We start from the raw sequence: 26,572 nt of genomic DNA, 5'->3' as shown, positions 1-26,572 counted from the left end.
ATTTGACTCAGGGAAGAACCACCTAGCAGATTAGAAAAGCTCTGGATATGTTTGTCCATGATTGGCAAATAGATTACAGTCTGTTTCTCTAGTGAACCTTAATTGATAAAGTCTCCCTTTCATTTCTTCTATCCCTTCTGCCATTTGAGGATGCCTAAATGACACCATCTGTGAGGAATAGGCCCTCATCAGACACTGAATTGGCTGGTATCTTGATCTTGGATATCTAAGCCTCCAAAACTACAAAAAGGGAGTTTCTATTCTTTATAAATTACTCTGTGTAGCATATTTTATTATACCAGTACAAATAGGCTAAGACAAATGCTTTGTGTTTATTAAAATTTGTTTTAATGCATTATGAATTTCACCAAATTCTATATTAGTAGACTGCATTTGTTAAAGGGAAAATATATGTAGGCTTTGGAGGCAGTCAGACCTGAGTTTGAATTCTTGCTCAGCTTCTTGTAAGTTATACATTATAAGATCTTGAGAAACTTCTTTAAAAGTTAAAACCCTCAATTTTTTTTATATTAAAGACAAAAATTTATTCTTACAGGATTTCTGGAAGGAGTGTATGATATACATGTAAAGATATGTGATACATATTAAACATTGAATAGAAGATTCTTCCCTCATTACCTTCCCTGGGAAATAGGTTAAATGATTCCCTTAAATAAGTTAAATGATTGTCCAAGGTCATGTGAGTAAAAAAGGGTTACAAATGGTAGCAAAGCCAAGAATGAAACTGAGGCTTCCAGAATCTGGATATATCCACAAGACTAGCCCTTTGTGCCTGAGGTCTGGGCAGAGTTTGAACATTCCTGAAAGAACCTGAAAACCACCTACTATCTTCCTGCTATCATGTAGCCTCCAGAGCCTGAGGTACCTCCACAGGCTGCCATCTTCTAGCATGATAAGGAGCTGAAGCTAAAGAAATTAAATAACTTGGCCAAGATCACCCAGTGATCTAGAAGCCATGTATACTTTGTTTCCCTTACTCTTTCACTGACTGTTACTAAAATATTTTGGTTTAATTTGTATTGACCCTCTGTGGAGGAGAGAACAGCTACAGCAACAGCAGCATCAGACCTGGCTCCAGAGCATCACAGAGAAAGACTGAAAACCGTGGAGCATTGTGATAGGATGGAAGACAAGGAGGATACTAAAGACTGAGCAGATGAGAGCATGCAGGACATGCATGAATTAAATGATTACAATAGGGAACTTGATGATGAAGAAGTCAGTAGATGAATGTGAAAGTCAATAAACAGAAACAGGACTAGTGCATTGCTATGGCTTGTGTTTAGATGTCCCCCTCTTCCCCAAGCCTCATGCAGTCCTAGATGGGGCTTTTTCAGAGGTGGCTGCATTTAGAGTGTGTGATTATTTCATGTTGTTATGCTAGGCTCAAGGGCTACCAGCCCTAAGTAGTTTGGATAAGGTGAAAGGGGCAGAAAGACACTGTTAAGGTCTCTTGTTGCTTTTGCTGTCTTCCACCACCATGAACTGTTGTTCCTCTCCCATGTGTCACCTTGCCTTGGAGCCCGCTGATTATGGGCTGAAACCTCTACAAACTGTGAGCTAAATAAAACTTTCCCCCTTTTACTTTGGGTGTTTGGTATTTTGTCACGGCAATGAGAAAAATAATTAAGACATGAATTATCTAAATCAAACTGGCCAGGGTGGCTTCAGAGAAATTCCAGGCCAGCTCAGCTTGCTTTATACTCCCTGCCAAACCAGTAGATGTTTTTGGTTGTTTGTTTACAGAGAGAGAGAGAGAGAGAGAGAGAGAGAGAGAGAGAGAGAGAGAGAACACTACAGAACACTTCTCACCTATTTGTGAGGAAATGTCACACTCAGGCTATTTTAGGGTAAGGAATTGTAAAGTTGGCAGTAATTTACTAAATGAAAGAGTTTATCTGTTTCCCATGAGTAAATGTCTAGTTAACATAAATTGGTTCAAATCATTTGTCCAGTAATTTAAATTATCACCCATGAAGTGGAATGAGAGAGAAATAGATACTGAGCTGAATAAATTCAATTTATCCCATTTCATTCTTTTTTTAACTGTTATCTCTCCATTCTTTATTAAAAGTTGCACGAATTTAAACAAAGTGAAATTAAGTTAGAAAAAATGCAGTGTGACATGTAGAGTCACATATGTTGTGAAGAGAATAAGCCTCACACACCTTCAGTGTGATGCTGCATAGTCTGAAAATCCAATTTATAGTCATGATACCTAATCAGAAGAGGTTTAAAAAAATAAGAATTTGCAGGGACCTGGAGCACTTGTCATGTTAAAAAAGGCAATGTAATGTGGATACACGACCCTGACATCTTATGACAGTGCAGATTCTGGTTTAGTGGAGGTCTCCAGTTTCTTCTCCTCTAACAAGCTGCCAATTGTGCTTGTGCTGGTACTCTGGGCCAAGCTCTGAGCCATGAGGTTTTAGATCACATCGACCATTTCCGGGTTGCTAAAATATGGAGAATGTCTAAACAATTGCTAATGTTTGCATTTTGAAAAAAATGCATTGCCATCAATAAACATCCAAAATAATAGAATTCTTATTTTGATTAATGATGTTGGATTGCAAACATGAGTCAAAAATAATACAAAATAATGAGTCAAAAGTGAACTCCAGAGTGAACTTGATTCACCATGAAATCAGCCCTGTAACCTATTTTAATCCATAAGAAGATAGACCAATGTTGTTTCTTATGTATTTAAGAACTGAATTATTCATGTGAATGCTTCAGAGAAGCTTGTAAGAAATCAAAGGACAGCAAATTGATTTGAGAGTAGCAATGATGAGAAATTCTGAGCTCCTCACCTGGCTTACCTGACACTCTCACAGTTATCTTTCTCTTCTTCTGACCAAGTCATTCCTGGTGATTTAATAGCACCTAAATATAGCCTAATAGAATACATATAGCCTAAGAGGCTTTCATTGTGGTGTGTGATTTTTTTAAAGATCTCTGACTTTAAAGCCTTGTGAGATGGATATTAGAGTAAATATTGAAATCCATAGTTTTTTTTCCTGAGAGTCATTTTGCAGAAAGTTTGCAATCTGTCCAAATAAGTTTTTTTTTTTTTTTGATTAACAGGATTGGACTAATGTGGCTCCTTCATTTCCTCACTCAAGGTGGCAGATGCCCATACCATACATTCCTAATGAAAAAATGTACTTTAGCATAATAGTAGCCAGCTGTACATCTCAGTAGCTGTGCTGGGGAAGTACAGGAAGCAATCTTTGTGTTATCCCACTTGGTATGATGAACAGCAAGGTGTATGTCTGTGTGTCAAAATGTAAACAGGTGAGTTTTACATATGTTATGTGCTGTGTTACATTTTTGTGTATTTATAATTTTTAAAATGCTTTCTGCTTTTGTAGAATTATCCCAAGTCAGTACAATATCTGATGAAAATCTGTTTTTACAACTTTGGGAGGAGGTTGAAAGTGAGTCATCAGGTGACTTGGCTACTGATGATGATTTGGATCATGTAAGCAAAGAAGTTAGCAAGATATGACAGACAGAGAAGTGCAATATGAAGACCTTGATTCAGATGAGGAAGAAAACAGTAATGTAAATAAACATTTGACTAGTCAAAATGCTACAAAATGGTCATGTATATCTGAATGATCCTTGTTAGAACTAGGTCAAAAAATGTTATTACGTTCTTGCCAGGGGTAAAACCTATTGGGCGGAATGCCAACACTGCAATTCGATGTTGGAAATTGTTTGTAATAGTTGATATGCTACAAGATGTTTTGAAATACACTAATAATGAAATACAAGTAAAACATTCTATATGCATCAATAGTAATATTCAAAGATATATTTATCATGAGATCTCACTATCTGAACTAAAGACCTTCATAGTAAGACTTTATCATTCCAATTGTTAGAATCTAAAGGATTTATTGAGAAGTGACAGATGTGGCATTGAGAATTTTAGAACAATAATGACACTCAAGAGATTTGATTTCCTCCAAAATTTTGAGATCAGAATGACCCACCAAGACAGAAAAAAAACCCTGACAATGCGACAGCTATTTTTTTGTTGTTTTCTTTCTTTTCTTTTTTTTTTGGTACCGGGGATCAAACTTGGCACCTAGCACTTGTGAGGCAGACGCCGGAACCACTGAGCTAAATCCCCTGCCCCTTCGACAGCTTTTTATTCTTTTTTAAAAGCTTTGTTTTGAACTGTCAAGCAATTTATAAACTGTTCGAATACATGACAATTGACAAACACTTAGTATCATTTTGTGGTTGTTTAAACTTTTGGCAAGTAAACCTTCCAAATATGGTAAAAATTATATGCCCTGGTATATAAAAAGACATTTCACACCTTGAATTTAGTAATGTATCCTGGGATTCAGCCACTAGGTCTTTGTTCATGCCATAACAAACCATATGACTTTATGAACAGACTTGTCGCACCTATTTCAAAAAGTAAAACAAATGTTACATTCGACAATTGGTTCACTAGGTACCCAGGGTGTTCCATTTAGTAAAAAATGTCATTTGACCAGGACAGGAACTATTTAGAAGAACAAAGCTGAGATTCCTCATAAAATGTTGCTAATTTACAGTACAGAAATGTATAGTACAATCTTTGGATTTCAGGAAGACAAAACATTGGCCTTGCATTTGGTGAAGAAAAACAAAGTAGTATTGTTACTGTCAACATTACACTATGATGGTGAGACTGATAGTGAGCCCCCACATGGTGACATATACCTGCAATCCCAGAACTTTAGAGGCAGAGGCAAGAGGATCCTGTGAGTTCAAGGTCACCTTGCACTACATAGCTCAAGGCTGTCCTGGATTGCTAGTGAGACCTTGTCTAAAAAAAAAAAAAAAAAAAAAAAAAAAACCCAAACAAAAAAAGATTGATAGTGAGCCTTCAACAGAAATGAAGCCAAAAATGGTCACATTTTACAACAAAATGATAGGTGAAGTAGATGATGTTGGTGAGTTCTGCAGCAGGTATGATGTCACTCAAAACGCAAAGCATTGGTCAATCGTGTTTTACTCCATCCTGAACATGTCAGGCATAAATAGCTTCATAGTTTACAAAAAAGAAAAAAAAATAACAAGCACTAAATATCATGGAGAAATTTTCTTAGAGGACTGGGACTGGAACTAATAAATGACCAATTATAACAGAAGAAGAACAATATGTAGCTGCCTAGAAAGCTCTGCAAAAAAATTCTAGGACAGACTAGTAAACAGACAGGTAAAACATCACAAGAACCTCCTAAGGAAACAGGAAGACCATCAATGTGTCAAGTGTGTCCTACCAAAGAAGACAGGAAAACAAAACACAGTGCTGTCAGTGTAAGGGAGACTTGTATGAAACTTGCTGTTGTCATGTGTGAAGACTGTGTTAAGTGTGATAATTGAAGCAAGGATTATTTCTGTGGTAGAGTTTTGTTTGTATTTTCATTGTAGTCCACATAAGAATTTATTCCTGCTGTTATTTTTTAGGTTTAGTAAGCAAACAAGCAGTTAATGTAGAAAATGTTGATGTTCATTCCAAATTCTCAGGCTATATTTGATATTTTATTATTTTAATATTTTATTGTACTGCTAACTGTGCATTTTATAATCTATTAAGAAGTTTCTGACAAAAGAGGAAGACAGCAGAGGTGATTATTATGACCTTCCAAACAGGAAAGAAATGCTAAGGATACATACTACCAGTGTAAGGGAGACTTGTTTATGGAACATGCTGTTGTCATGTGTGAAGATTGCCTTAGGTGTGATAATTAATGCAAAGTTTATTTCTGTGATAGAGTTTTGTTTGTATTTGCATTGTAGTTTAAATAGGAATTTATTTCTGCTGTTATATTTAGATCTTGTAAGCAGGTAAATAGTTGATGTTGAAAATGTTGATGTGTATTCTAAACACTCATTACATATTAAAATTTAATATTCAATTTTATTGAGATTTCATTTCCCTATCAAGTATACATTGTTTAATATAACAAAACTCGTGAAATTAAGATTAATAATTCATCAATAGAAATACTTCTAAAAAATTAGCATGGGCATTATACACTCCCCCCATAATATGCCTTTCAAAAAATTTGCTGTGATGCCCCTGGGGCTACAAAAAATGGGTTATAATAAGTTGTGAAAAAGGTACCTGGTTGAACAGGAATACTTCTGTTACTCCATTTACTATTAATAAATATTAATAAAATGTTCTCACCCAACTCTCCCTTTTAGGTCAGTTTGGCTTATGTAAGGATTGAAATATTTTGTAAGGATAAATTACATTTATTCTTTTCATTTCTCTTGATTTTATTTTGATAAATAATGCCTAAATATTATGGTTTAAGAATTTGACCAAATTGATTAAAACTGAAACATTGTGCACATTACAAATTGTAGGCAATACTTTAAATGTAGACTGAAATAATCATCAATATGGCATAAATGTTTTATGATAATATAAAAATTAGCCTTTGATATGCTTTGTCTTTGTCTTATTTGTTTCACAAGTTTGCTGTGAGGATCAAATAAGATAGCATGTTTTTAAATGATCTGTAAAGTCCAAGTGGTATTTCTGTCCTGTCTTCCTTTCTATTAATCCATTTTACTTAAAGCCACCAGATTAATCTTAAATCATCACTTTGATTACAGTCTTTCCAAGCTCAAATATTTTAATTCCTACCTCAACATACTTCTGATAAATTGAGTTTTGCTTTCATTGTCATTTAAGAAACATCAGCTGCCTTTTTTAGTCTCATCTCCATTTATTTTCCCACTGTAATCTCATATTTCAAGGCTACTGCGTTACATCATAACTATTATATTCTTCGACCAAATTTTCCATTGTTTTCTGAATATCTCTACCCGATGTTGCCACCGGGATCCTAATGCTAGTCATGTCCTAAATGCAGAAATAAACTTTCTTTACATATTTTCTAGTATCCATTCCATTGCCTTAGCCAGAAAATGGGAATTTTGTTTGTTTTCTGTATTTTTTCTCAGGCTCAATTAGGAATGGGGAATTCTTTACCTGAATTTCTCCCTCTGACTCATTTCTGGCCTAATTCTTTTATGAATAGATATTTATGGAGCACATTCCATAGATGGCCATTGTATCAAATTCCTTTCACTGATGTAACATATTATCATAAATTTGGTGGATTCAAACCTTGCATTTATTATCTTACTTTTCTCAAAGTCTCATTCGGCTAAAATCAAGGTCCTGGCAGAGCTACATTCCTTCTGGAGGCTCTAGGCAGGGATCTACTTTTTGACTTTTCTAGCTCCTAGAGACCACCCGCATTCCTTAGCTTTGCTTCCAGCCTTCAAAGCTGGCAATTGGATCATTTTGACTTCTGTGTCCTTATCTGAATCTCTTGCTTCTCTCTTTCACTTCTAAGAACACTTATGATTATATTTAGAGTCCATGTAGGTAGTGTAGGATATTTTCTCCATTTCTGTATTCTCAATTTAGTCACATCTGTAGTCTTTTTTTTTTTTTTTGCCATGCTAGGTAATGTATGCACAGGCTTTGATGATTGAGATGTGAAAACCCTTTTTTTTTGAGGAGCAAGGGTGGCTTCATTCTGTTTACTACAGCTGTCTTCTTATGCAATGTGAACACAAAAGTCAATATAATAATGTAGTTCTTGTCCTTAAAGAAATGAAGGACAAAGCCGTCAATGAGCAGGCAGCTACAATATACTATAAGAACTGCTGAAATATTTATGAAATTTTGGGGGATCAGGAAAGTCTTTGGGAAGAAGTAAATAACAAAGCATATGATTAAATTCTGTTTGAGGCTCTTGTTACATTTTAGCCAGAAAGATAATGGGACAAAAATCAACTAGTACAGTCCTGTAGAAGCTAATAACATCAATCAATCTGTTTCTATCACTTTGACTGTGATGAGGAGGCTGGCTTAATGTGGAGATTAGTTCTACTCTAAAGATATAATTATGGACATTAGATGCATATATCTTATTCATATTCTGTATCTTTTTTTTTTTTTTGGTACTGGGGATCGAACCCAGGACCTTGGGCTTGCGAGGCAGGCGGCAGCACCACTGAGCTAAATCCGTGGCTCATATTCTTTATCTTTCTGTTATATATCATTCAACAGATACACAAGTGATACAACAACATATATGTGCATGGCACTTTTCTATGGGCAAAAATTAATAGAGAAACTAGGCACCGATTTTTCCCTCTGGCAAATCATAATGAAGGAGGAATACAAGATGAGCACAAATATTCACAAAAACATGAAGCAAAAAGACATAATTGTCATTAGAGAGGTACAGATACAGTCCTGTGTTTATACAGAGTTGAAAGGGAATGTTTTAGGGTTAGAGGAAATAAGGACCATTGAGCTATGGACCCTAAGTATGTATGATACGTCATGTTGATGAGAGAAAAGAAAAAGAAAAAACATAAAAAGGACGCACATCTCCACATTGCTCCTAGGTACTAGAGATGAGAAGTTGCTCCTGGAGATATTTGAGTCTGAGAAAAGTAGCGGAAGAGATGTGAATTTTACTTCTACTTATACCAAACTGAATTATTTACAAACTTCTGTTGTTCCTAACATCTTTAGAAGGATTTTTTCCACAGTACTGTAAGAGAAACGTGTAGAGATAAGACACATACTTCCTTATAATAGTGAGAAAGATGAAGAAATTCACAGGGAGGAAAACCACTGTGACAATAATTTCTTGGAAAAACAGAAAAGTTCAAGTATTTGAGAAAATATTTTGCAGTAATTCATTTAAGACATAATAAGCACTGACTGCTAAACACTGAGATAAATAAGATGAGGAATATAAAAACTTTAAGACGTAGTTTCTGTTTTGAATCCATTCAGTGTGGGAGGAAAAAAATAATTCAGTGTACCTACCAAGCAGTGTGTGATTCATACTACAAGGTTAGGACATATAAGAGTAGCAATTTAGATCGATTCTAGTAGGTTGGATCAGGGAATGCTCTTGCAAGAGACAACACCTAAAACTTTTCCGGAACAGTAACAGCACTGTAGTAGATCAAGACATGTCTGTTGGACTGAAAGAGAATAAGTTAGTAGGGAACAGATTCAGGCATGAGAAAAAATAATGAAGTAGGAAAGTCAAGACATTTTCAGGGACTGTACGTGACAATTTTTTTCAGCCAAATATGAACTTAATAGAGAGTATCAGTATACAAGACAGTTTCTGACTTCTGGGAGCTTGCAGCTTTCACAGGGTATAGAGAAACAATTAAACTAAAGTGTCATTTATGTTGCAGCAGAGATAAAGCAGCCATGTTTATGTCTAGGCTTCACTCACAAAGAGCGGAGCTGGCTACCCAGAAAAGATGCCATCTGAGCGGAGTCTTGGGGGATGATGTTAAGTTAGCCAAAGAAAGAGAGCCAGGATGGACGAGTCCATGTAAAGACCCAGAACAGAAATCAAGGGCATAACTCATTGAAGAACTTCAGAAAAGTTTCTTTGTGGCTGGAGACAAGGCTGCCTGGGAAGAGAATAAGGAATTCTGTGGATATAAGTAGCAGTTTGATCATACAAGATTTTGAAAACTAAGTAGAAGGCTATTTTAATATCTAGGTCAAAGTGGTTGAGGGATGAGACTATGAAATGCAATGGGGTCTACTACAGAAAATAATAAATGGTGTAGATATAGGACACATGGGAATTAGATTTCCCGCAAATCTAGTCTAACTGGGGAGAATTTTGCCACAATCGATTTATTGCTGTAGAGAACACTGATGAAAACACAGTCACAAAGTGAAGGGTTCAAGGTCGGAAAGGCTGGGTGTTAACTTTAAGGAGAAAGAACAAAACAGGTTTGCAGATAGGAATTTAAAAAAAAGGTTGAGGTCTATGAAGAGCTGGATAAATAAAGGAAGAAGTCAAGAAATATTGATTTGTAATGAGACCTTCTAGCATAGAGGCCACTGTAGACAAAACCATCTGAAAGGTTGCTTTGTAATGAAACCATCTTACCTAGGTGAATACAACTTTGTAGGACTTTTTATTTAATACACAGAAATATACTTAGTTGATTTTTCTAAGATATTTAAAGATGAATCCTCCTAAGAAAAAAATTTGATAAACTCAAAATCACCTCTCTTCATTACAGTATTGCCGGTCTACACAGCTAAGAGAGAAGGACATATTTCCTGATAGGTGAGCCTCCGTGTTAAATGTATATAAATATGTAGTTTTATGTTGCTGGGTTTCTGGTGAGAATAACTTCCTCGTTTAGAGCATGGAAAGAAATAACTAACTCTGGATTTGAAGTATGCAAGATTAGAAAGCAAACGGATAAAATTGCCTCCTGTTGATGAATATTATCTCAACTCTTTGTTTCTTTTGAGAGTTTTCCTTAAAAAAAGTAACTCAGGTTCAGCTATGTATACTAGAACCTGTGGTCTTTCTCTGTGTGGTTTTATAGCCCCTAAAACAAACATATGTGTTTATTATCCAAGGAATTTTTGGTTGTAAAAGGAAAACTATTTCTAGTTCTCTCTCCCTTTAACTCATCTTTTATGTCTGCCGGGGAGCTCAGTTTCTCCTTTTCTCTACCTTTATTTAATTCCCCTCTTTTTTTTTGGAAATTTCACACATTGCTAAGGTCTTTTGTTTTATGTCCCAAAGCACTGTATATTCTTTACGTAGGATGGCAATCTGATGTAGACATAAGACAGATGAATATTTGTTAAACATTCTATACCACTAAATAAAGGGTTTATCTATACACACTCTTACCTACACATTATCCAGTTAAACTTTTATCACTTTTTAATACATGCAGTTTTATCGTATGAACTCATTCATCTTTGCTAAAAGTTTTCATAGAAATATGAACAAAAACAGTTTCTGTTAAATATTCTTCAACTTTAATGTGAAGCTTTTATTACTTCATTTTAGTTATTACCTCTCTCTTTCACTGTTTGAAGGCTCTGTACAGCTTAAAGTAACAGCACAGAGAAATAAATCATGTATCAAAGTATAAGTCCCAAGAATCAACATCAAAAAATGATGATCATAACACCAGAGACACAGACAGTGGATGGAGAAATTTGGCAAACTTTTAAGATAGATCTTTCTTAGGAACAGAAGAAAAAGTGATCTGAAAACTATTTATTTTATCGTGCCATATGAGAAGAAACCCAAGGCCATAAGTAGGATATCTTGATACCAAACAACTATTATTGTCTACTTACTTGGTGGAAACCCTTGGCAAACCTGTGTCAACATCCATCAAGCACTTAATTTAATCCTGTAAATTCAGCAGCAGATTGAAGTGTACTTTAGTTCTTGCTCTTTTCTATTTTTAAACTACATCAAGACTTACTCCTCCATAACTTTTTCTTTCTATTAATTTTTCTTCTGATTACAGACTGTGCAAACTTGTTATTCTTATGCTCTTTTCATATTGAATGATATTTTTAAAAAATCATAGAAGTTGAGAGTAGAATAAGGTTACCAGAGCCTAGAAAGGGTGTGGGAAAAGGAAGGATGGAGAGAGAAAGGTTAACAGGTACAACTGAATGTGAATTATAACTTCCCATGTTCTATAGCATGGTAGGATAACTTCTGTTGTATGAAATATAAAATTAATTGTATATTCAAAATGGATATTAGAGAAAATCTTTAAATTTCCCAAAACAAAAAAATGATGATCATGAACCACAGATACACTATAGATCTTAGACAATGGATGAAGAAACTCAGTAAAAATTTAATATTTGAGGTGATATATATACCAATTTACCTGGTCCTTGCATACTGGATAAATGTATTGAAATATTACACTGTACCCCATAAACAGGTATGGTTATTACGTATGTTTAAATTAAAAATAAGATTATTTAAAAGGAAGTTGCATTATTATTCATAAACCAAAATGCCACAATGGCGCTCATGCAGACAGGGATCATAGGTCAGAGGAGCTTTCCTTCATTGGCTGGGTAATTCTCATGTCTTAGGATAGCATTTGGAATTGGTGTCACAGGGCAGGCAGATTTCAATATGGACTTATAGTAAGACAGAGGTAGAAATAATCTTCATGTGGTCTGGCTAGTGTCTTGTTCTACAATTTTATAGATTCTAGTAGCTCAAAGGCCCAGCTTTACAGTAAACCACAATCTATTTTGTGTACTCAATTGTAAGATCTTGATTTATCAAGGAAAAAATAAACTCAAATGCCCTCATCTGTTATGTCAATATAAATTTTAGATGGATTCAACACTTAAATATAAACAATGGGGCTATCAAGGCAGAACATAATGTGAGTACATTTTTTGAAATCTTGGAATGAGGATAATCTTCGCAAACAAGAAACAAAACCCAGAAAACATAATTGAGACATTTACATAATAGAACAGAAGCATTTATGTCTCATACATAGTAACATAAAATTGAAAGAAAAGCTGAGCAAAATTATTTACAACAATATGACAAAAGTACTGATTTTATTTGTCTATGGAGAGCTCTAATAATTCCATAAGAAGAGATTAATAAATAGAAAAAAATATACAAAGGAAAAGAGTACATCAAATATAAAAAAGAAATACAGTGGGTTATAAGCATAAGAAAAGAAAGTTTACTTAAAAATGTAAATTAATACAATAATGGCATTCCATTTATCTTAAAATGGGAAAGATAAAAAATCGATAATCATATTTTTGGCTAGAGGGTAGAGAAACTGGTTCTCCAATACACTTGGCAGGAATGTAAAATCAATCAGGAAATAGATATAAAAATTTAAAAATCCTTTGATCTAACCTCTGTAAGATTTATTTCTTACATGTTTCTTCATTCATGTGCATACATTTGTATTTGAGGATTACATTACATTTCTGATCATCCATTTTGTTTTGCTCTGTATTAACAGTTACCTTTTTGTTTTTGTTTAGTTTTCTACATCCTTCCCAAATTTAGAAAGAAACTTGCAAAATCCATTCAAATAACATTTTTTTTCACATGATAGAACACAGCAGATGTTCTGTTTCCTTCTGTGTTTCCCCAGATTCACACTTGGGCTGTTCTCACCTCTTGAGAAGTGGTCTTGGTTTCTTTTGGTTTCTGCTGTGGATCCCTGGCTTCTTGGACTTACACACTGGACTCACACTTTGTTTAGAAAGGAAATTCTAGGTTGTTCAAAAACTTCCTTCAAAACTATGAAGGCATTTATATTCAGTGTCTTCTAGTTTCCAGAGCAGATGTTGAGATTCCTGTTTGTTTATTTCTGCAAGTTTTAGGAACTGTTTTCTTTTCTGATGTCCTGTCATTCTGTTCCATAATGAGTACTTTTTTTCCATCAATTATATTGGACACTTGGTGGGCCCTTTCAGTTAAACTGATGACTTTAAGTCTGAAACATTTACATGTATTATTTCTTTCATATAATCCTATATGCTTTTTAGTACAATATTACATGAATTCAGAAAAATCTTGCGAAATGAATGTTTGATTTAATGCATCATCATAAGGGAAGTGCCTTGGGATTAAGAAATAGAACTTTGCACACCACCCCAAAAGTGTTCCATATGCACCATTTCAAGCACAACTCCTTTCCTGTCCTCTAAGTAGCAATTTGGAGGCTTGGTAGTCACCTCACTTTTTTTTTATTGTTTTATCACCCAAGCATACCTCTAGAAGTAGTGGAATTTAAAAATTCTCAAAAGTTTCTTTTAATCTAATTTTTCTTACCAGATTTTTCCCCTTGCAACTTATAAATTGCAGAAACTAGGAAATTTAATTGGCAAAAATTTTCATACTCTGAATTAGGCTGACTTCATCTTCATGGTATCTTTAACCTGCTCCTTTGTCCTACTCATTTTCTGTCTTATACATTTCCTGGCAATTGAATCTAGAGAGTTTATCAAATATGGGTTTATTTCAATGCAAAAGACTCTTTCAAAGGTGTGGTGTTCATTTTCCATTTCTGAGGCTCATGACGACTGGTTGTTTCTAGTTCTGTGATGTTACTAGCATTGAGGTTTAATAGCTACATCCTACCCATGATTCATTAGCAGTGACAGGAGAGTGCAATTCTAACACAATGATTCCTTCTTTAATCAGTTGAAATACTTCTTCAAAGAGGAAATTCTCATGTATTGTTTGGCCACCTAGTTGTATCACTCATAAAGAAATGGTAGGACAAATCCTTTAAACTTTATCAGCTTTCAAGACTTTCTCCTCTCTCTCCTAAGTGTGCATTTTAAAATGGGAAATATTATTATTACTATTTATTTTTATTTTTATTTTTTTTGTAATGGGGATCGAACTCGGGACCTTGCACTTGCGTGGTAGGTGCCGGAACCACTGAGCTAAATCCCCAGCCCTAGGAAATATTATTTTAAGACTACAGTTTGAGCCCTAGAAATTCTCATTGCTACTAGCTTGGTCACTGTTAACATGATTTTTCTTTTCAGTGTTCATGCAGATACTTCCACATTAAAACTCAAACCACATAAACCACTTCCATCCTGCATTAGAATATTTTTTTTCCCTATTAAGATTGCTGGCTGTCAAAGACAGCGGAGCTGGCAAAGTACATATCACAATATGTAGTACATATTGCAATACATTTGCTATACAGGAATTCCACATTCTTCAGAAAATAATCACAGAGTAGCAATACCACCACTACCCACACAAATATATTGATTGAAAGTAACAAATTTCTGCATGTGAATTCCTTATTCTTATATTTCTTATAGTTCTACTGTTTCTACATAGTCAAAGAGTATAGCCATGATATACTGTAGTCTCCATCTTGTAACCATCATGTAATCTTAGCTCTCTGATCAAATCTATATTCAGTCTTCATTATCAGTCATATTTCAGTCACTTTGCTGTTTGTCTGAAGGATATTTTCTGGTAAATTTCCCAGGAAGCAATCATGGGTACAATATTCCCTAACTTCTTGACTGGTATTATCTATGGCCTTCATATCTGCATAAAGTGAGTTTATGGCTGGGTATAAAAATCACTGACTTAAAATTACTTTTCTTGAATATTTTCTATATGCTATTTCATTTACTCTAGACATAAAGCATTGCTCTGAAGTCTCATGATAATCTAATTATATTATTAAAATAGTATCCATTTTAAGGGACTTTGCTTTTTGCCAGGATATGAATGCCCAAAGGCTTTTTTCTTTAACATTCAATTTTATTTGACTATGTCTTAAGAGCTGAACATTTTTTATAAGTTTTCTCAGATACTTAGTATTCCCTTTCAAAATATAATGTCAATTTTTTATCATATTGTGAAGGTTTTCTTGAATTATAGTACTTATTTATTTCTTCTATCCTCTCATTTTGTTTGTCTTGTTTGAAGATTCCATTTACACATGTTTAAGTCACCTCTGTCCTCTTGTCACTTATTCTTGAATTTTTTTCCTTTTTTCCTCCATCTGTCTTTCTTTTTCTTTTCTTTGCCCCCCTTTATTTATTTATTTATTTATTTATTTATTTATTTACTTTTTCTTCTTTTAGTCTTCTACTTCTTTTTAGGCATTTTCTATGTGTCTTAAAACATTATTTGGTTTTGCATTTATGTCAATGTAATCTTTGTCTTTGAAATTACTCTTTTTATTTATAATTCTTTTCTGATTTCTATTAAATACATTTTCTAATTCTGAGATATGTTGTTATTTTTATAGGTTGTATTACATTCTTTAGTTTATATAATTTTATCTTACAAACACTTCTTACAACACCTATTATCTAATTTTATCCAAATAGCTATTATTTAACTTTTAACTCTTTTTGTTCTGTGGTTTATATAACTTTTAGGGTTTTTTCTTGTATTTTTATTAGGTTTGAGGAGAAGGAAGAAACAAAGACGTATTTTCAATCTACAACATTTAATCAGCCTATTTTTTTTGGATTTTTTTTCCTTATTGATATATAGAAATTCTATATTTAACTGATTAATTAATCTTTCATTTCTTATATGGGTGGTAAATGTTTACTTTCAGATTCTTCATTGTCATTTAATAAACTATTTTTATCTAATTTGTTAAAATTTTTTTTTTGTTCTTTCCCTTTATGCTTTTAAGATGTTTTATGACTTATATAATGAATTCATCCCTAGTTTATGGACATAATAATATCTTCCCATGTGTTCTAAAACATTTGAAATATGCTTTTCATATTTATATATTTAACTTCTCTGGGATATAAATAGTCATTTTTAGTTACAGTCTAGTCTTTCTTTTTGATTTATGTTGCCCTTCAAGCATATACTGTTCTCCCTTCTTCATAGGTCTTGATTTCACTGTTATTCTCTATTTGTCTCTCTCAATCTCTAAAATGATACCACAGTTTTAATAATAGTTTTGTAGTAACTCTTGAAGTATGGCACATGTAATATTTCTGATTCTTTTGATTCTAAATAATCTTGGCTATTCTTAATCTCTAGCCATCTCAGGTCTGTAAACAAATGAACTCTGTTGTAATTTAGGTTATCATAATTTTTGGAGCTAAAGGTAAATTTGAGATTTTAGAAAGTTACTTCTATTTTCTCCATAAAGATGACATATAATGTCCTCCCATAGAACATTTTCAGATAAAAAGAGAATACATACATATAAAGGCCTCTACATACATACACAGGTAATACACAGCTGCATGTGTTTGCATATAAATAGAATAATTGTAGAGATATACAAATTGGTAGCAATGTTTCTGGGGAAGTAGAGTAAGAAATGTAGATCTGAAGTGAGAGATTTATTTTTCAGTGTAAAAGCTTGTATCTTATGTATGTCTCCTTTCTTCATCCCTCACTTTCTCCCTCCCTCCTTTACTCCTTTCTTTCCTTTCTTGTCTCCCTCCCTCCTTCCCTCCTACCCACCTTCCTGCCCTTCTTTTCTCCTCTCCTCTCTTCCTCTCCTCTCCTCTCTTCCTCTCCTCTCCTCTCTTCCTCTCCTCTCCTCTCTTCCTCTCCTCTCCTCTCTTCCTTTCCTCTCCTCTCTTCCTTTCCTCTCCTCTCTTCCTTTCCTCTCCTCTCCTCTCCTCTCCTCTCTTCTGGTGCTGAGTATTCTGCACAAAGTCAGCAACTACTCTACTACTAAAGCTGTATGCAAGCACTTACTTTTTTATTAACAATCTAATTTGAAGGCTATACTTGATTGGGCTAGATCAAAATCTTAAACGGTGATTGGTGTGAGATTCTTTTTCTATGATATTTTCTTTCTGTTAATATAAAGTACTAGTACCACAGAAATACTGAAAGAGAAAGTTGAACTTTTTCAACTTCCTTGGTAAGAATCACTCTCATGTCACTCAAATATTATAAATAGGAATTAATGGATCTTGCAAATGCAATCGATAATGTCTCTTGTGATATGCGTGTAAAAGGAAGATTAATACATTGCTTGCTAGTCATTTGAAGAGTTTCTATCACCAAAAGGTTGTTTATCATCTAGAATAGAGCCTTGGTAATTTTTAAATACTAAATTAGTGAATAAATACATCAAAATTATTAATTATTACAATTATTTTGTGAATAAGTTACAGTGGTTTGTTGTTGTATGTGATATAGGATTTGGAAAATAGCACTCAGTCAATGTTAGTTACTGCTTTTTAAGATATTATGGACATTATCTTCATTGGTATTACTGTAGGTCTTTGTTTTTAGCCTGATTTTGGATAGTGATTTTTTTGCCAATGATTTGGGTAAAGATAGAAGAGTTATTTATCACTTTAGTGGAATTCATTACTCTGAGATGGATGAAAAGGACTTTATAATATGTTGAACCTTATGAGGTAGAATGTAACAATATATAATTTCCTACACAGGAAAAATCAAATGAACAGTGTCAAGATGAAAGCAGAATTTGCTTAACAGCAGCACATGTAGAATTTTTAAAGAAGTTAGTAGTATAATAAATTATATTAAAATAAGTACTGTTTCTATAATGAGAAGGCTGATGATTGTGCTCCAGTAAGCAGAGACCAACTCTACTTAAGTGTTTATTATGGTCAATGTTAGATATCTTATTTCCTAACAAACAGGTTGGAGAGCATATTTGAAGAATAGTGATTGAGGTGGTGAAAGACCTAAGCTTTTTTCATATTGAAAATTTTTGCTTTGAGGATAAAATGACTCATGGATGATATGGTAGGAGTCCTCAAATGTTTGAAAACAGTTCAAGTGTTGGAGACTTATAATTAGCAAAAGAAAAAATTCTACAGTAAATCAATAGAAGGAAGAAATTTTAAAAAGCTAAAAATGTAGTCAGCTGTTGTAGAATTATTGACCCATGATGTTCGATGGTAGGGTTCACAACCACACGGTGTTTCTGTAGAACAGGATTAAGTGGCTGGATGAGATAACTTCAAACTGGACATTTCATATGCTATGATTTGTTTTGTTTTAGTATAACACGGCTTCAGTTATGGCCATATTTATTATTGGGAAAAATAATCACCATCTGCCTTGATTGATGGACTTGTTCAATAAATTTCAACTAATGTTGCTTTGAATTAAAAAAGTCTATTTTATGTTTACTATTTTGAGACATAAAATAGATAAACGGGATTATGCATTAATTTTCTACAGAGGCTAGCATAGAAACTGATTGGAATCAGACCAAATGTTTGAACTTATTACAGGCTTGGCAATAATTGTCTGTTAGTGGGTAAGTCATAGAGCTGGCCATGTGTCTAACACCCAGTGCTTTGTTTGACACCTGGTGGGCACCTCTTGTTAAAGAATGAGTGACTAAATCCTCTCTTTCGTTGACTGATGGTGTTCAGTAGCTTCTCATCTGCCTGAGAAAAGAGGAAGCCAGTTCCCAAGGCTCTAGTTAGATCACCTTTTAAGTCTTTCCTCACAAATTCCGTACCCTCAGAGTAGAAGGCATGAATAGTAATGAGAGTAATTGAAGTAGAAGTGGCAGTAATTCTTGGGAAGATCCCCTGTAGCAGAGGAAGCTCTCTCTGAGCACTAAGTTGAGTATTTTAGGAGAGTTAGAAATGTTTTAACTAGAGGCAAGTCTCTAGAAATGGGGCAACAGGATGGACTTCAATTTTTATTTCACTGGAAAATATTGCTTTCACATGAACATCTACAGAATATATTTGGAAATTTTTTCAAGTTCAGAAATAACATCTATAAATTATGAGGAAATATAATAATGTAATGACAAAAGGAACCATATAAATTGCACTAAGTTCTAAAAAACATAACCCTCTTATGGAACATACATTTAGCAGGCATTTTGAACTATTTAACTTATTTGGTATCAAGAGCTATATGCAGACACAGATTTGCAGAAGAGTGAAAATCCTTTTATTTAGCAATTTGGAATCATGATCTTTAAGTCATATTTTTGGTAATAATATGATATTGTTTGTTTAATGTATTCTTATCATGGACTTTATTTCAAGTAGCCTTTTTTCCCAAGATCATTATGGATTAGACTACAAATATGTTGCTCTAGAATTTTTGTTTCTAGTAACACAATTTGACCAGGATTTGGATCAGGATTAAGTTTAGTGTATCTTCTGAAATGTTATTAATCTTGTTCTCCAAGGACAGTAGAGTTACGGTTTGAAGGGCTTTATTTAAAGGCCCTTGTTCTACTTTTTATAAACTGTCATGTATTTCTATTTAACAAACTAATTGTAGGAAAAATCACTAATTTCATATTGAAGGTTTTTTTCTTTCTTCTTCATTTCCTTCCTCCTCACATTTTCCTCTTCCTCCTCCCTCTTTTCTTTCTACTATTCTGACAAGCTCTCAAATTCTACTTTCAAAATTCTTCCTCAGCATTCACCAAGAGATAAACAGACCATAAAACATTGTTGTTTCTGTCAAATCAGAACAGGCACAGGAAAATAAAAAAGTTGCAAGGGAACATTTGTCTTAGAAATGTTTTTGTGAGTGCCAAGCAGAACACATTATTTCTGAGTTTAAAAATAACCAACACAACTTGGAAAACATGGTAATATTTATTCATGGCAATAAATGCATTTTAATTAAAGTCATCGATGTCCAAACACAAATTGAATAGTGACAACCCAATGGCCTTTTTGACAAAACCAGGATATTTGTCCCATTAATTTGCTAAAGGATATGAGTGCAGTGAAAGGATGAATCAAAAACACTAAAACCCTTTCAAACACTGTCTACTATAGATATCAACTCTGAAAATGGCATTCAAAAATGGTCCCTTTGTTTTAACTTCAGCTGCTGAGATTTTGTTACCGTACCTTTATACCTTTATTTAAAGCTTTCATTTTTTGTGCCAACAAAATTGCTAGTAGTTTGGTTTGACTTTCCATGCAGAACTAAATTCTGTCACATTAGTACATATTTAGGAAGATATATAATATTTGTAAATATATAAATCTGAATGGGCCTTCATAAATATTATACAAACCACATAGTATATAAGGTTGTCTGTATACCACATAGCATATAATGTGTGACCGAAAAAAACATACATACATATATATATATATATATATATATATGTGTGTGTGTGTGTGTGTGTGTATGTTTTAATGCTTGTTCCTAATAACTTTAGACTTCTAAATAAAATTTACTCATTTGGAAAAATTTGAGTTTGTTAGAGATATAAATTTTTTTCATAAGAACCATCAAATCAGATAGCTAAATAATTATCATTTTCTAAAAATTGACTTTATTCTTTCAAAGAGTCATTTGAATCCATTTGATATCATATTAAAATTAAATTCAAAGCAAGTATTTCAAAATAAAAATGTCTTATTGGCAATTGATAACATAGTCATTCTATTTTATCTTTTAAATCAATTTATCCAAACCTGAAAATTAAAAAGAATTAAGTTTTATAAACAAAATTCCAGAAGGAAAAGGCACTTAAGCCCTGCACATGGTCATTCCAATCTGTATTCTCCACAACTCTGACTGAATGGAGTTGCTTTCTGGCTTGCATATAAATACGGTAAAGTGCCAGATTAAAAGCAAATTACAATGCTTATGAAAAAGAATCTAGTCGGCCAACCAAATGTTTCACATCAGTAGGAAATTTCTTTAGTGGCTTCTGATGGAACTCTGAAGCGAGTGTTGTTAACATATCAAGTGCAGGAGAGGTATAAGGCTATTGGAGACATTCCCTTAGTTTATTGACTAAAAAGATAAAGTAATTGCTGTAACAGTAAAGCTTGGTAAGATAATTAAATGAATGATAACAAAATCTCAGCAGGGAAGTGCCCATTAATTGAATTTATTTGGGAACATGTTTTCACAAGTATAACAAATTATCTAATTTTCACTCACAGTAAAAAGTGATAGTCTATAACAACTAATTACTAGAAATGAGGGAAAAGGCCAGTACTGTGAACCAATAACACAGTGGAAAACAAAATTACTAACATCGAAGGACTGCCATGATGTTTGACAGCTTCCTAAGAATTCCATTTGTCATTTTGTCCTGTGAAAATATTTCAGTGAAACTCAGCAAAGAATCCCAGTAATTTCTATGTAGTGGTGTCTTTAAAGCCAGAACACGTTTACTACATTCTTTATATTCTTGCTGTGATTAATATGTGTGTCAGTATGAGTATGCCAACAGGTGAAATAACTGTTGTTGCAGTATATATTATAGCAATAATAATTGGGTTTTGGCTTTTAATTTCTGTGATGAAATTACTGCCACCATCTTTTCCTACTTAGTGTTACATATGGTGAAAGTTTTAAAAAATATTTTTGCAGATTTCATGTTGAACAGATCAAGAAATCTGAATTAAATCATATTTTTAACCAGCTTTTAAGATTGGTATAATCTATACTCAGATTTTTCTGTTTTGAGCTGAGATACACCTAAATTGAGCATTTGTAATGTTTTAGCAAATTTTGTTCCAATTTGCATAAAAGTTGATGAAATTTGATAAATGCCTGCAGTAGATATTTTCACAGTTCACATTTTCAGTAAAAATTTGAAAGTATTAAAACTGTCACCTTAATATCTCTTATCTCATACTCTAATACAATTTTAATCTTTTGATAAATATTTGGAAAAACTTTGCATAAGAGTAAATCAATGAAATAGAGATCATTTTGGCTTAGTCATAGTAATTCTAAGCACCCTTGCCTGGTTATAATTTAATGCAAGGCAGGAAGATCTGAACCAATGTATAATGCCAAAATAGAATTTTAATTTTGGTACTTACTTTTCATCCTAAAGCAAATGATCATCTAAATGAATACACTTTTCAACATATTGCTTAAAATTAAATAACAATGTTCAAGATTTTTCTTGCATTTGAAAATTAAGTTTCAGCTTTAAAAACAGTACATGTACCAACTCTCCATGAAAAATTTAATCATATTTACTGCAAACATCTACTAATAAAAAAATAAAATTTCAAAACAAAGTTCTTAATATTCTGCTGACCATGGGACATCAGTTTACATTCAGAAAACCAGAAGGTATAATTATAAAACTAACAGCTAACACTCATTCACAATGAGTTTATCACATGACTTGAAAATAACAATAAAACTTGGCTGTTTTATCTTCTATAGATGCTATCTTAATTTAGAGAAAAGAGGGGGTTATGCTTTGTTTTCCTAAGTCATTTTCCTAAATTAATGTAAAGTAGATGTCAGATATGTTATACGCAGGTAGATTGATTGATCGATAAACGTAGAGCAGTAAGTATGTAGACAGAAATATGGCCATCAATAAAACACAATTGAATGCTTGGTTTTGTCAAGTGAAGCAATGCATATGAAAGTATTCATTCACATCTTATTTAGTTGGCACTTCTCTTTCTGTTTTTACCTTTTGTTTAATTAATATAGTAAAAGTTTTCTGATTAAACAGTATTTCAGATGCTAAACATTTCTTTTTATTGGTATACATTGGCAGTTCACATTCTAAAAACATAACCACACCAGGCAAAAATTAAATACAGACCACTCTGGATTTTGAAGACTTTTTTGCTTCTAACAGATTTTTATTTGAAATTATGGAGCAATATCTATATTTTACTGATAGTTAATAATTGGGAGGAGAAATTATAATCAAATAAATTCCTTGAAATAATTTTTTTATCTTCTAGTGTCAGTTTAATGCCTTGCTCAGCACTTTAAAATTTTTCTTAGGATAATCTTTTATCTATTACTTTATGATAGTTTAATTATCTTTGCATTATAAACCTAGAAATTTTTATGTAATGCAATATCACATATTTATTTCCAATAGACCTTTCCCCTGATGATCAAAAAATGGAACCTGTGTTTCTAACTGAACCTGTGTTTCTAAACAATTACACTTTCCTTCTACAACACCTTCACACAAGGGGTACTTAAAAATACAAAGCTAGTATTTTTCATCAGTTCCCGAAGCTTAGAAATTTATCACATCAAACCTTCACATGTTTCATCTTTGCTAAGACTTGCCTTTAAACACATAGTTGTGTTTTCTGTAGAAGTCACTTGCATGTCTTCAAAAACCGGACAGGTCTACAGAAATGATTCTTTGAGACAGTCATGTTCCTTTTGTTTTTGTATTTGATTTAAAAAAAAGACAAAACAGCAATAAACATTTTAGCTCTTTAATGAGCAAAGATCATGTCTCTTAGCATTTGACTAATAGTCATTATCCAGATTATCTTTATTTCACGCAATGACCAGTGACATGGCCAAGATGTACAAAGTTGTTTCCATCAAGTAGTATACAATATTTTTCTTTTGTATAATAAGCTTTCATTCTTGAAAAAGAGTAACTGAAAAGAAAGGTTTCTGTTACTGCAGTTAGTTTGTCAGAGAAAGTTCTTTGCATTATCTTACAAACTATCAAAATTGCTAGTCATCTGAAAAAATGTAAAAAAAAATCACATAACTTTAGTCTAATAGAAATATAGTACAGGTAAGAGAGAAAGTATTTGTCAGGATGTGCTCTTTAAGTCCATCTCTTTTTTTTAATATAAATGTACATCTGATTACATATATAAACATTTGGAAAGGTCTGTGATATACTCATATTATTGGTAAACAACAGGGAGATGAGTTTCCTGTGATCTTAGAAATTCATTTAAAATCACACATACGTGTAAGACTAAAATCTTCCAGGTGTCGACTTTCCTAGGTTCTGTTTCTATGTTGTACTCTACTGAGATTGTGTGAGTAAATTCTAGTGAATGAACCTCAGTGAGAAAGTTAAGTGATGTGAAGTGGGACATAACTTTACACCGAATTATTATTATTAAACATTTTGTCATGCAACATGAGTAAATCAATTAACTGAGAACTGTGATCAGAGTGATAACATTGGGGTACCCTCATATCATAAAAGACTGTTGCAAGTAACGCTTTGGACACACTTCACCTTGCCAAAAGGAACAAAATACAGAGTAACAAAATCCACAGCAAATTATAGATCCTGTAACGCATGTCCAATTAGGGTTATATTTCTATAAATGATTTAGATGAGAATGAAAAGAACATTAAAACACAGGAAATTTTTTTTGGATTCATATCAGCGAGTATCATCACTATACCTATAGTTTCTTCAAATACCTTTAATAACTAATCCCTTCTATTATTGACACTATTGTGACTTATTTTACTGTAATTACTTTTGCCCCTTAAAATCTTCTTTAGGTTCTGCCAATTGATGGAGGAAGCTTCTATTAAAAACTCCAATGAGATGAGAAGAATTTTAATTACGGCTTAATCAGCAGCACAGCCACCAAGCATATAAATTATCATGCACATCGTGCTAAAAATATCCAGTTTCCTTTATCCCAACAACTTTATACTGACAGCACTTATGTGATAATGTTGTACCTGCCAGTCTTTAAACTTCTTTGTTTTACTGGCAGATTCAGCATGAGCCTCTGCTAAGGCCATTAACAGCATTGGTGCTTTGTGTACTTATCCAAATATGTAAATATGGTCTACACAATAAAACGGCTCCAAATAAAAACTGGTGAAAATTATCTGATATTCCATTGGTGTGTCCCTTGTGCATATTCATAGTTGTTTTTTAATTTTTATTTTTTATATTTCAGACATAGTTCTTTCCTGTTTGGTGTTCCACATGCCTAATTCCATTATGTAACTTAAATCTTCAAAAAATTAATTCTTGAATGTGAATGAAAAAGTATCATTCAGAACAATTGCTTCAAGCAATTGCAATTTGTTTTTAAAGTTGATTTGTGTATATATGTACAATTCATATTTTCAAAACCCCCAAAGTTCTTGATATGTATATTCACATAATATTCCTCCTTATTTAAATAGCGAGAGTCTTGTAGGTTGAAAGCCAAGGAATCTTCAGTAATCTTTTACTGTAATCCATCAAAAAAATAGTTTGTTTCTCTTATCTGGCTATACCCTGGTTGTTGAATGTGAATGGGGGTGGGGATGGGGGTGGGGCAGAGTATTGTTCTGTCCTCCAGTAAATGTATTGAATGTGTGTAAGGGCTGAATCCCTGGTATAGTGTTGGGAATCATCGTAATGGTGTTGGGTGTCATTAAGGGAACATCATCAGGTGATCTTCTCATAGCTAGTGTGTAATCTGGGGGGCAGGCGGTCCGAAGAACCACCTCATGTGGATGGATGGACTCACATTCATGATCCAAATCAGTGTGCTTCATTTGGAGAGACATAATTTCCTCTTCCTGGGCATGGGTCAGGTCATTGGTAGTCGTGCGCTGAGGGCTGCACCTTCGGTGAACATCATGTCTCCTCTTATCCTTTTTGTAGTACAGGGCTGCAAAGGCCAAGATGTTCAGAAAGAGCAGTGATGCTCCGACTGCAATAGTGACACTGAGCTCTGTGGAGTAGTCCCTTTGATCCACTGAAAAGGGACTTGGTTGTTGTTTGGGATCATCTTGCTTGGCCGTGGGAAAGGCGGATGTGACAGGTACAGAATTTTTTCTTGTAGGTCTGAGAGTGATGTCAGTCGATGGCACTTTAGTTGTTGTCGAGGTATACTGAGAAATGTCATTGAGATTATGCAGATGAGGTACCAGCTCCAACCAGAGGTTCACCTTATTGGCTCTGTAATGCTCTTTAACCCTTGGTTTTAATCCAATATGGAGATAAAGTTGGTCTTTCTGGGAGTATCTGGTCCATGCTACTTCTTCAAAGCGATTGGGTTTAGTATGGATGAATTTTGTATCTTGAGGAACTGGTTGATTTGGGTCACTAGTAAAGAAAAAAGAAATTATAGAACAAATTTTTAAATATTTTTCTTAGTCAAAACACTATTAGTTAAATATCTAATTGACGAGGCAATTTAGCAAGATTTTTAGATTATGTTTTAACATTAACTTGTTACTTTGGACATTTAAATCTCAAAACAGGCAGATTATTAGATGGGTGGTAATGTAAAGCAAGAAGTTTCGCATTCTTTGCTCTTTCTGCCCATTTAGTGATGGGCTACTATTTACTCAAAGATTTTTCAGAATTATTTAAATTTTCAAATATTTGTGAGTTGTCTCCTAGGCAGTGTTGTAGGGATGGCATGAACAGACTTAGGATTTGGAAATGGTGGATAAAGATTTGAGTCCTGGTGTGGCTACTACATACATAACATGTGAGTTTTTATATG

At 33.5% G+C, this 26,572-nt stretch overlaps 1 protein-coding gene across 15 annotated transcripts in view; it reads right to left on the bottom strand.

Moving 5' to 3' along the window:
- Nucleotides 1-1,771: 1,771 nt before the first annotated feature.
- Nucleotides 1,772-26,572, bottom strand: part of Nlgn1 (neuroligin 1) — an 860,706-nt gene continuing 835,905 nt past the window's right edge. For all 15 annotated transcript variants that reach the window (XM_087186519.1, XM_087186517.1, XM_013071633.3 and 12 more), the window contains one exon: nt 1,772-26,166. In XM_087186519.1, coding sequence (XP_087042645.1) covers nt 25,344-26,166 — 823 coding nt within the window. In that variant the 3' untranslated portion in view covers nt 1,772-25,343. The remainder of the gene's footprint in view (nt 26,167-26,572) is intronic.

Source organism: Heterocephalus glaber, unplaced genomic scaffold, assembly GCF_053883595.1.
Source record: "Heterocephalus glaber isolate CG9 unplaced genomic scaffold, H.glaber_assembly_v1.0 deba00001504, whole genome shotgun sequence".
Classification (NCBI taxonomy): domain Eukaryota; kingdom Metazoa; phylum Chordata; class Mammalia; order Rodentia; family Bathyergidae; genus Heterocephalus; species Heterocephalus glaber.
Note: the sequence above shows the minus strand (reverse complement) of the source record. Positions and strands in the feature narration are given on the sequence as shown.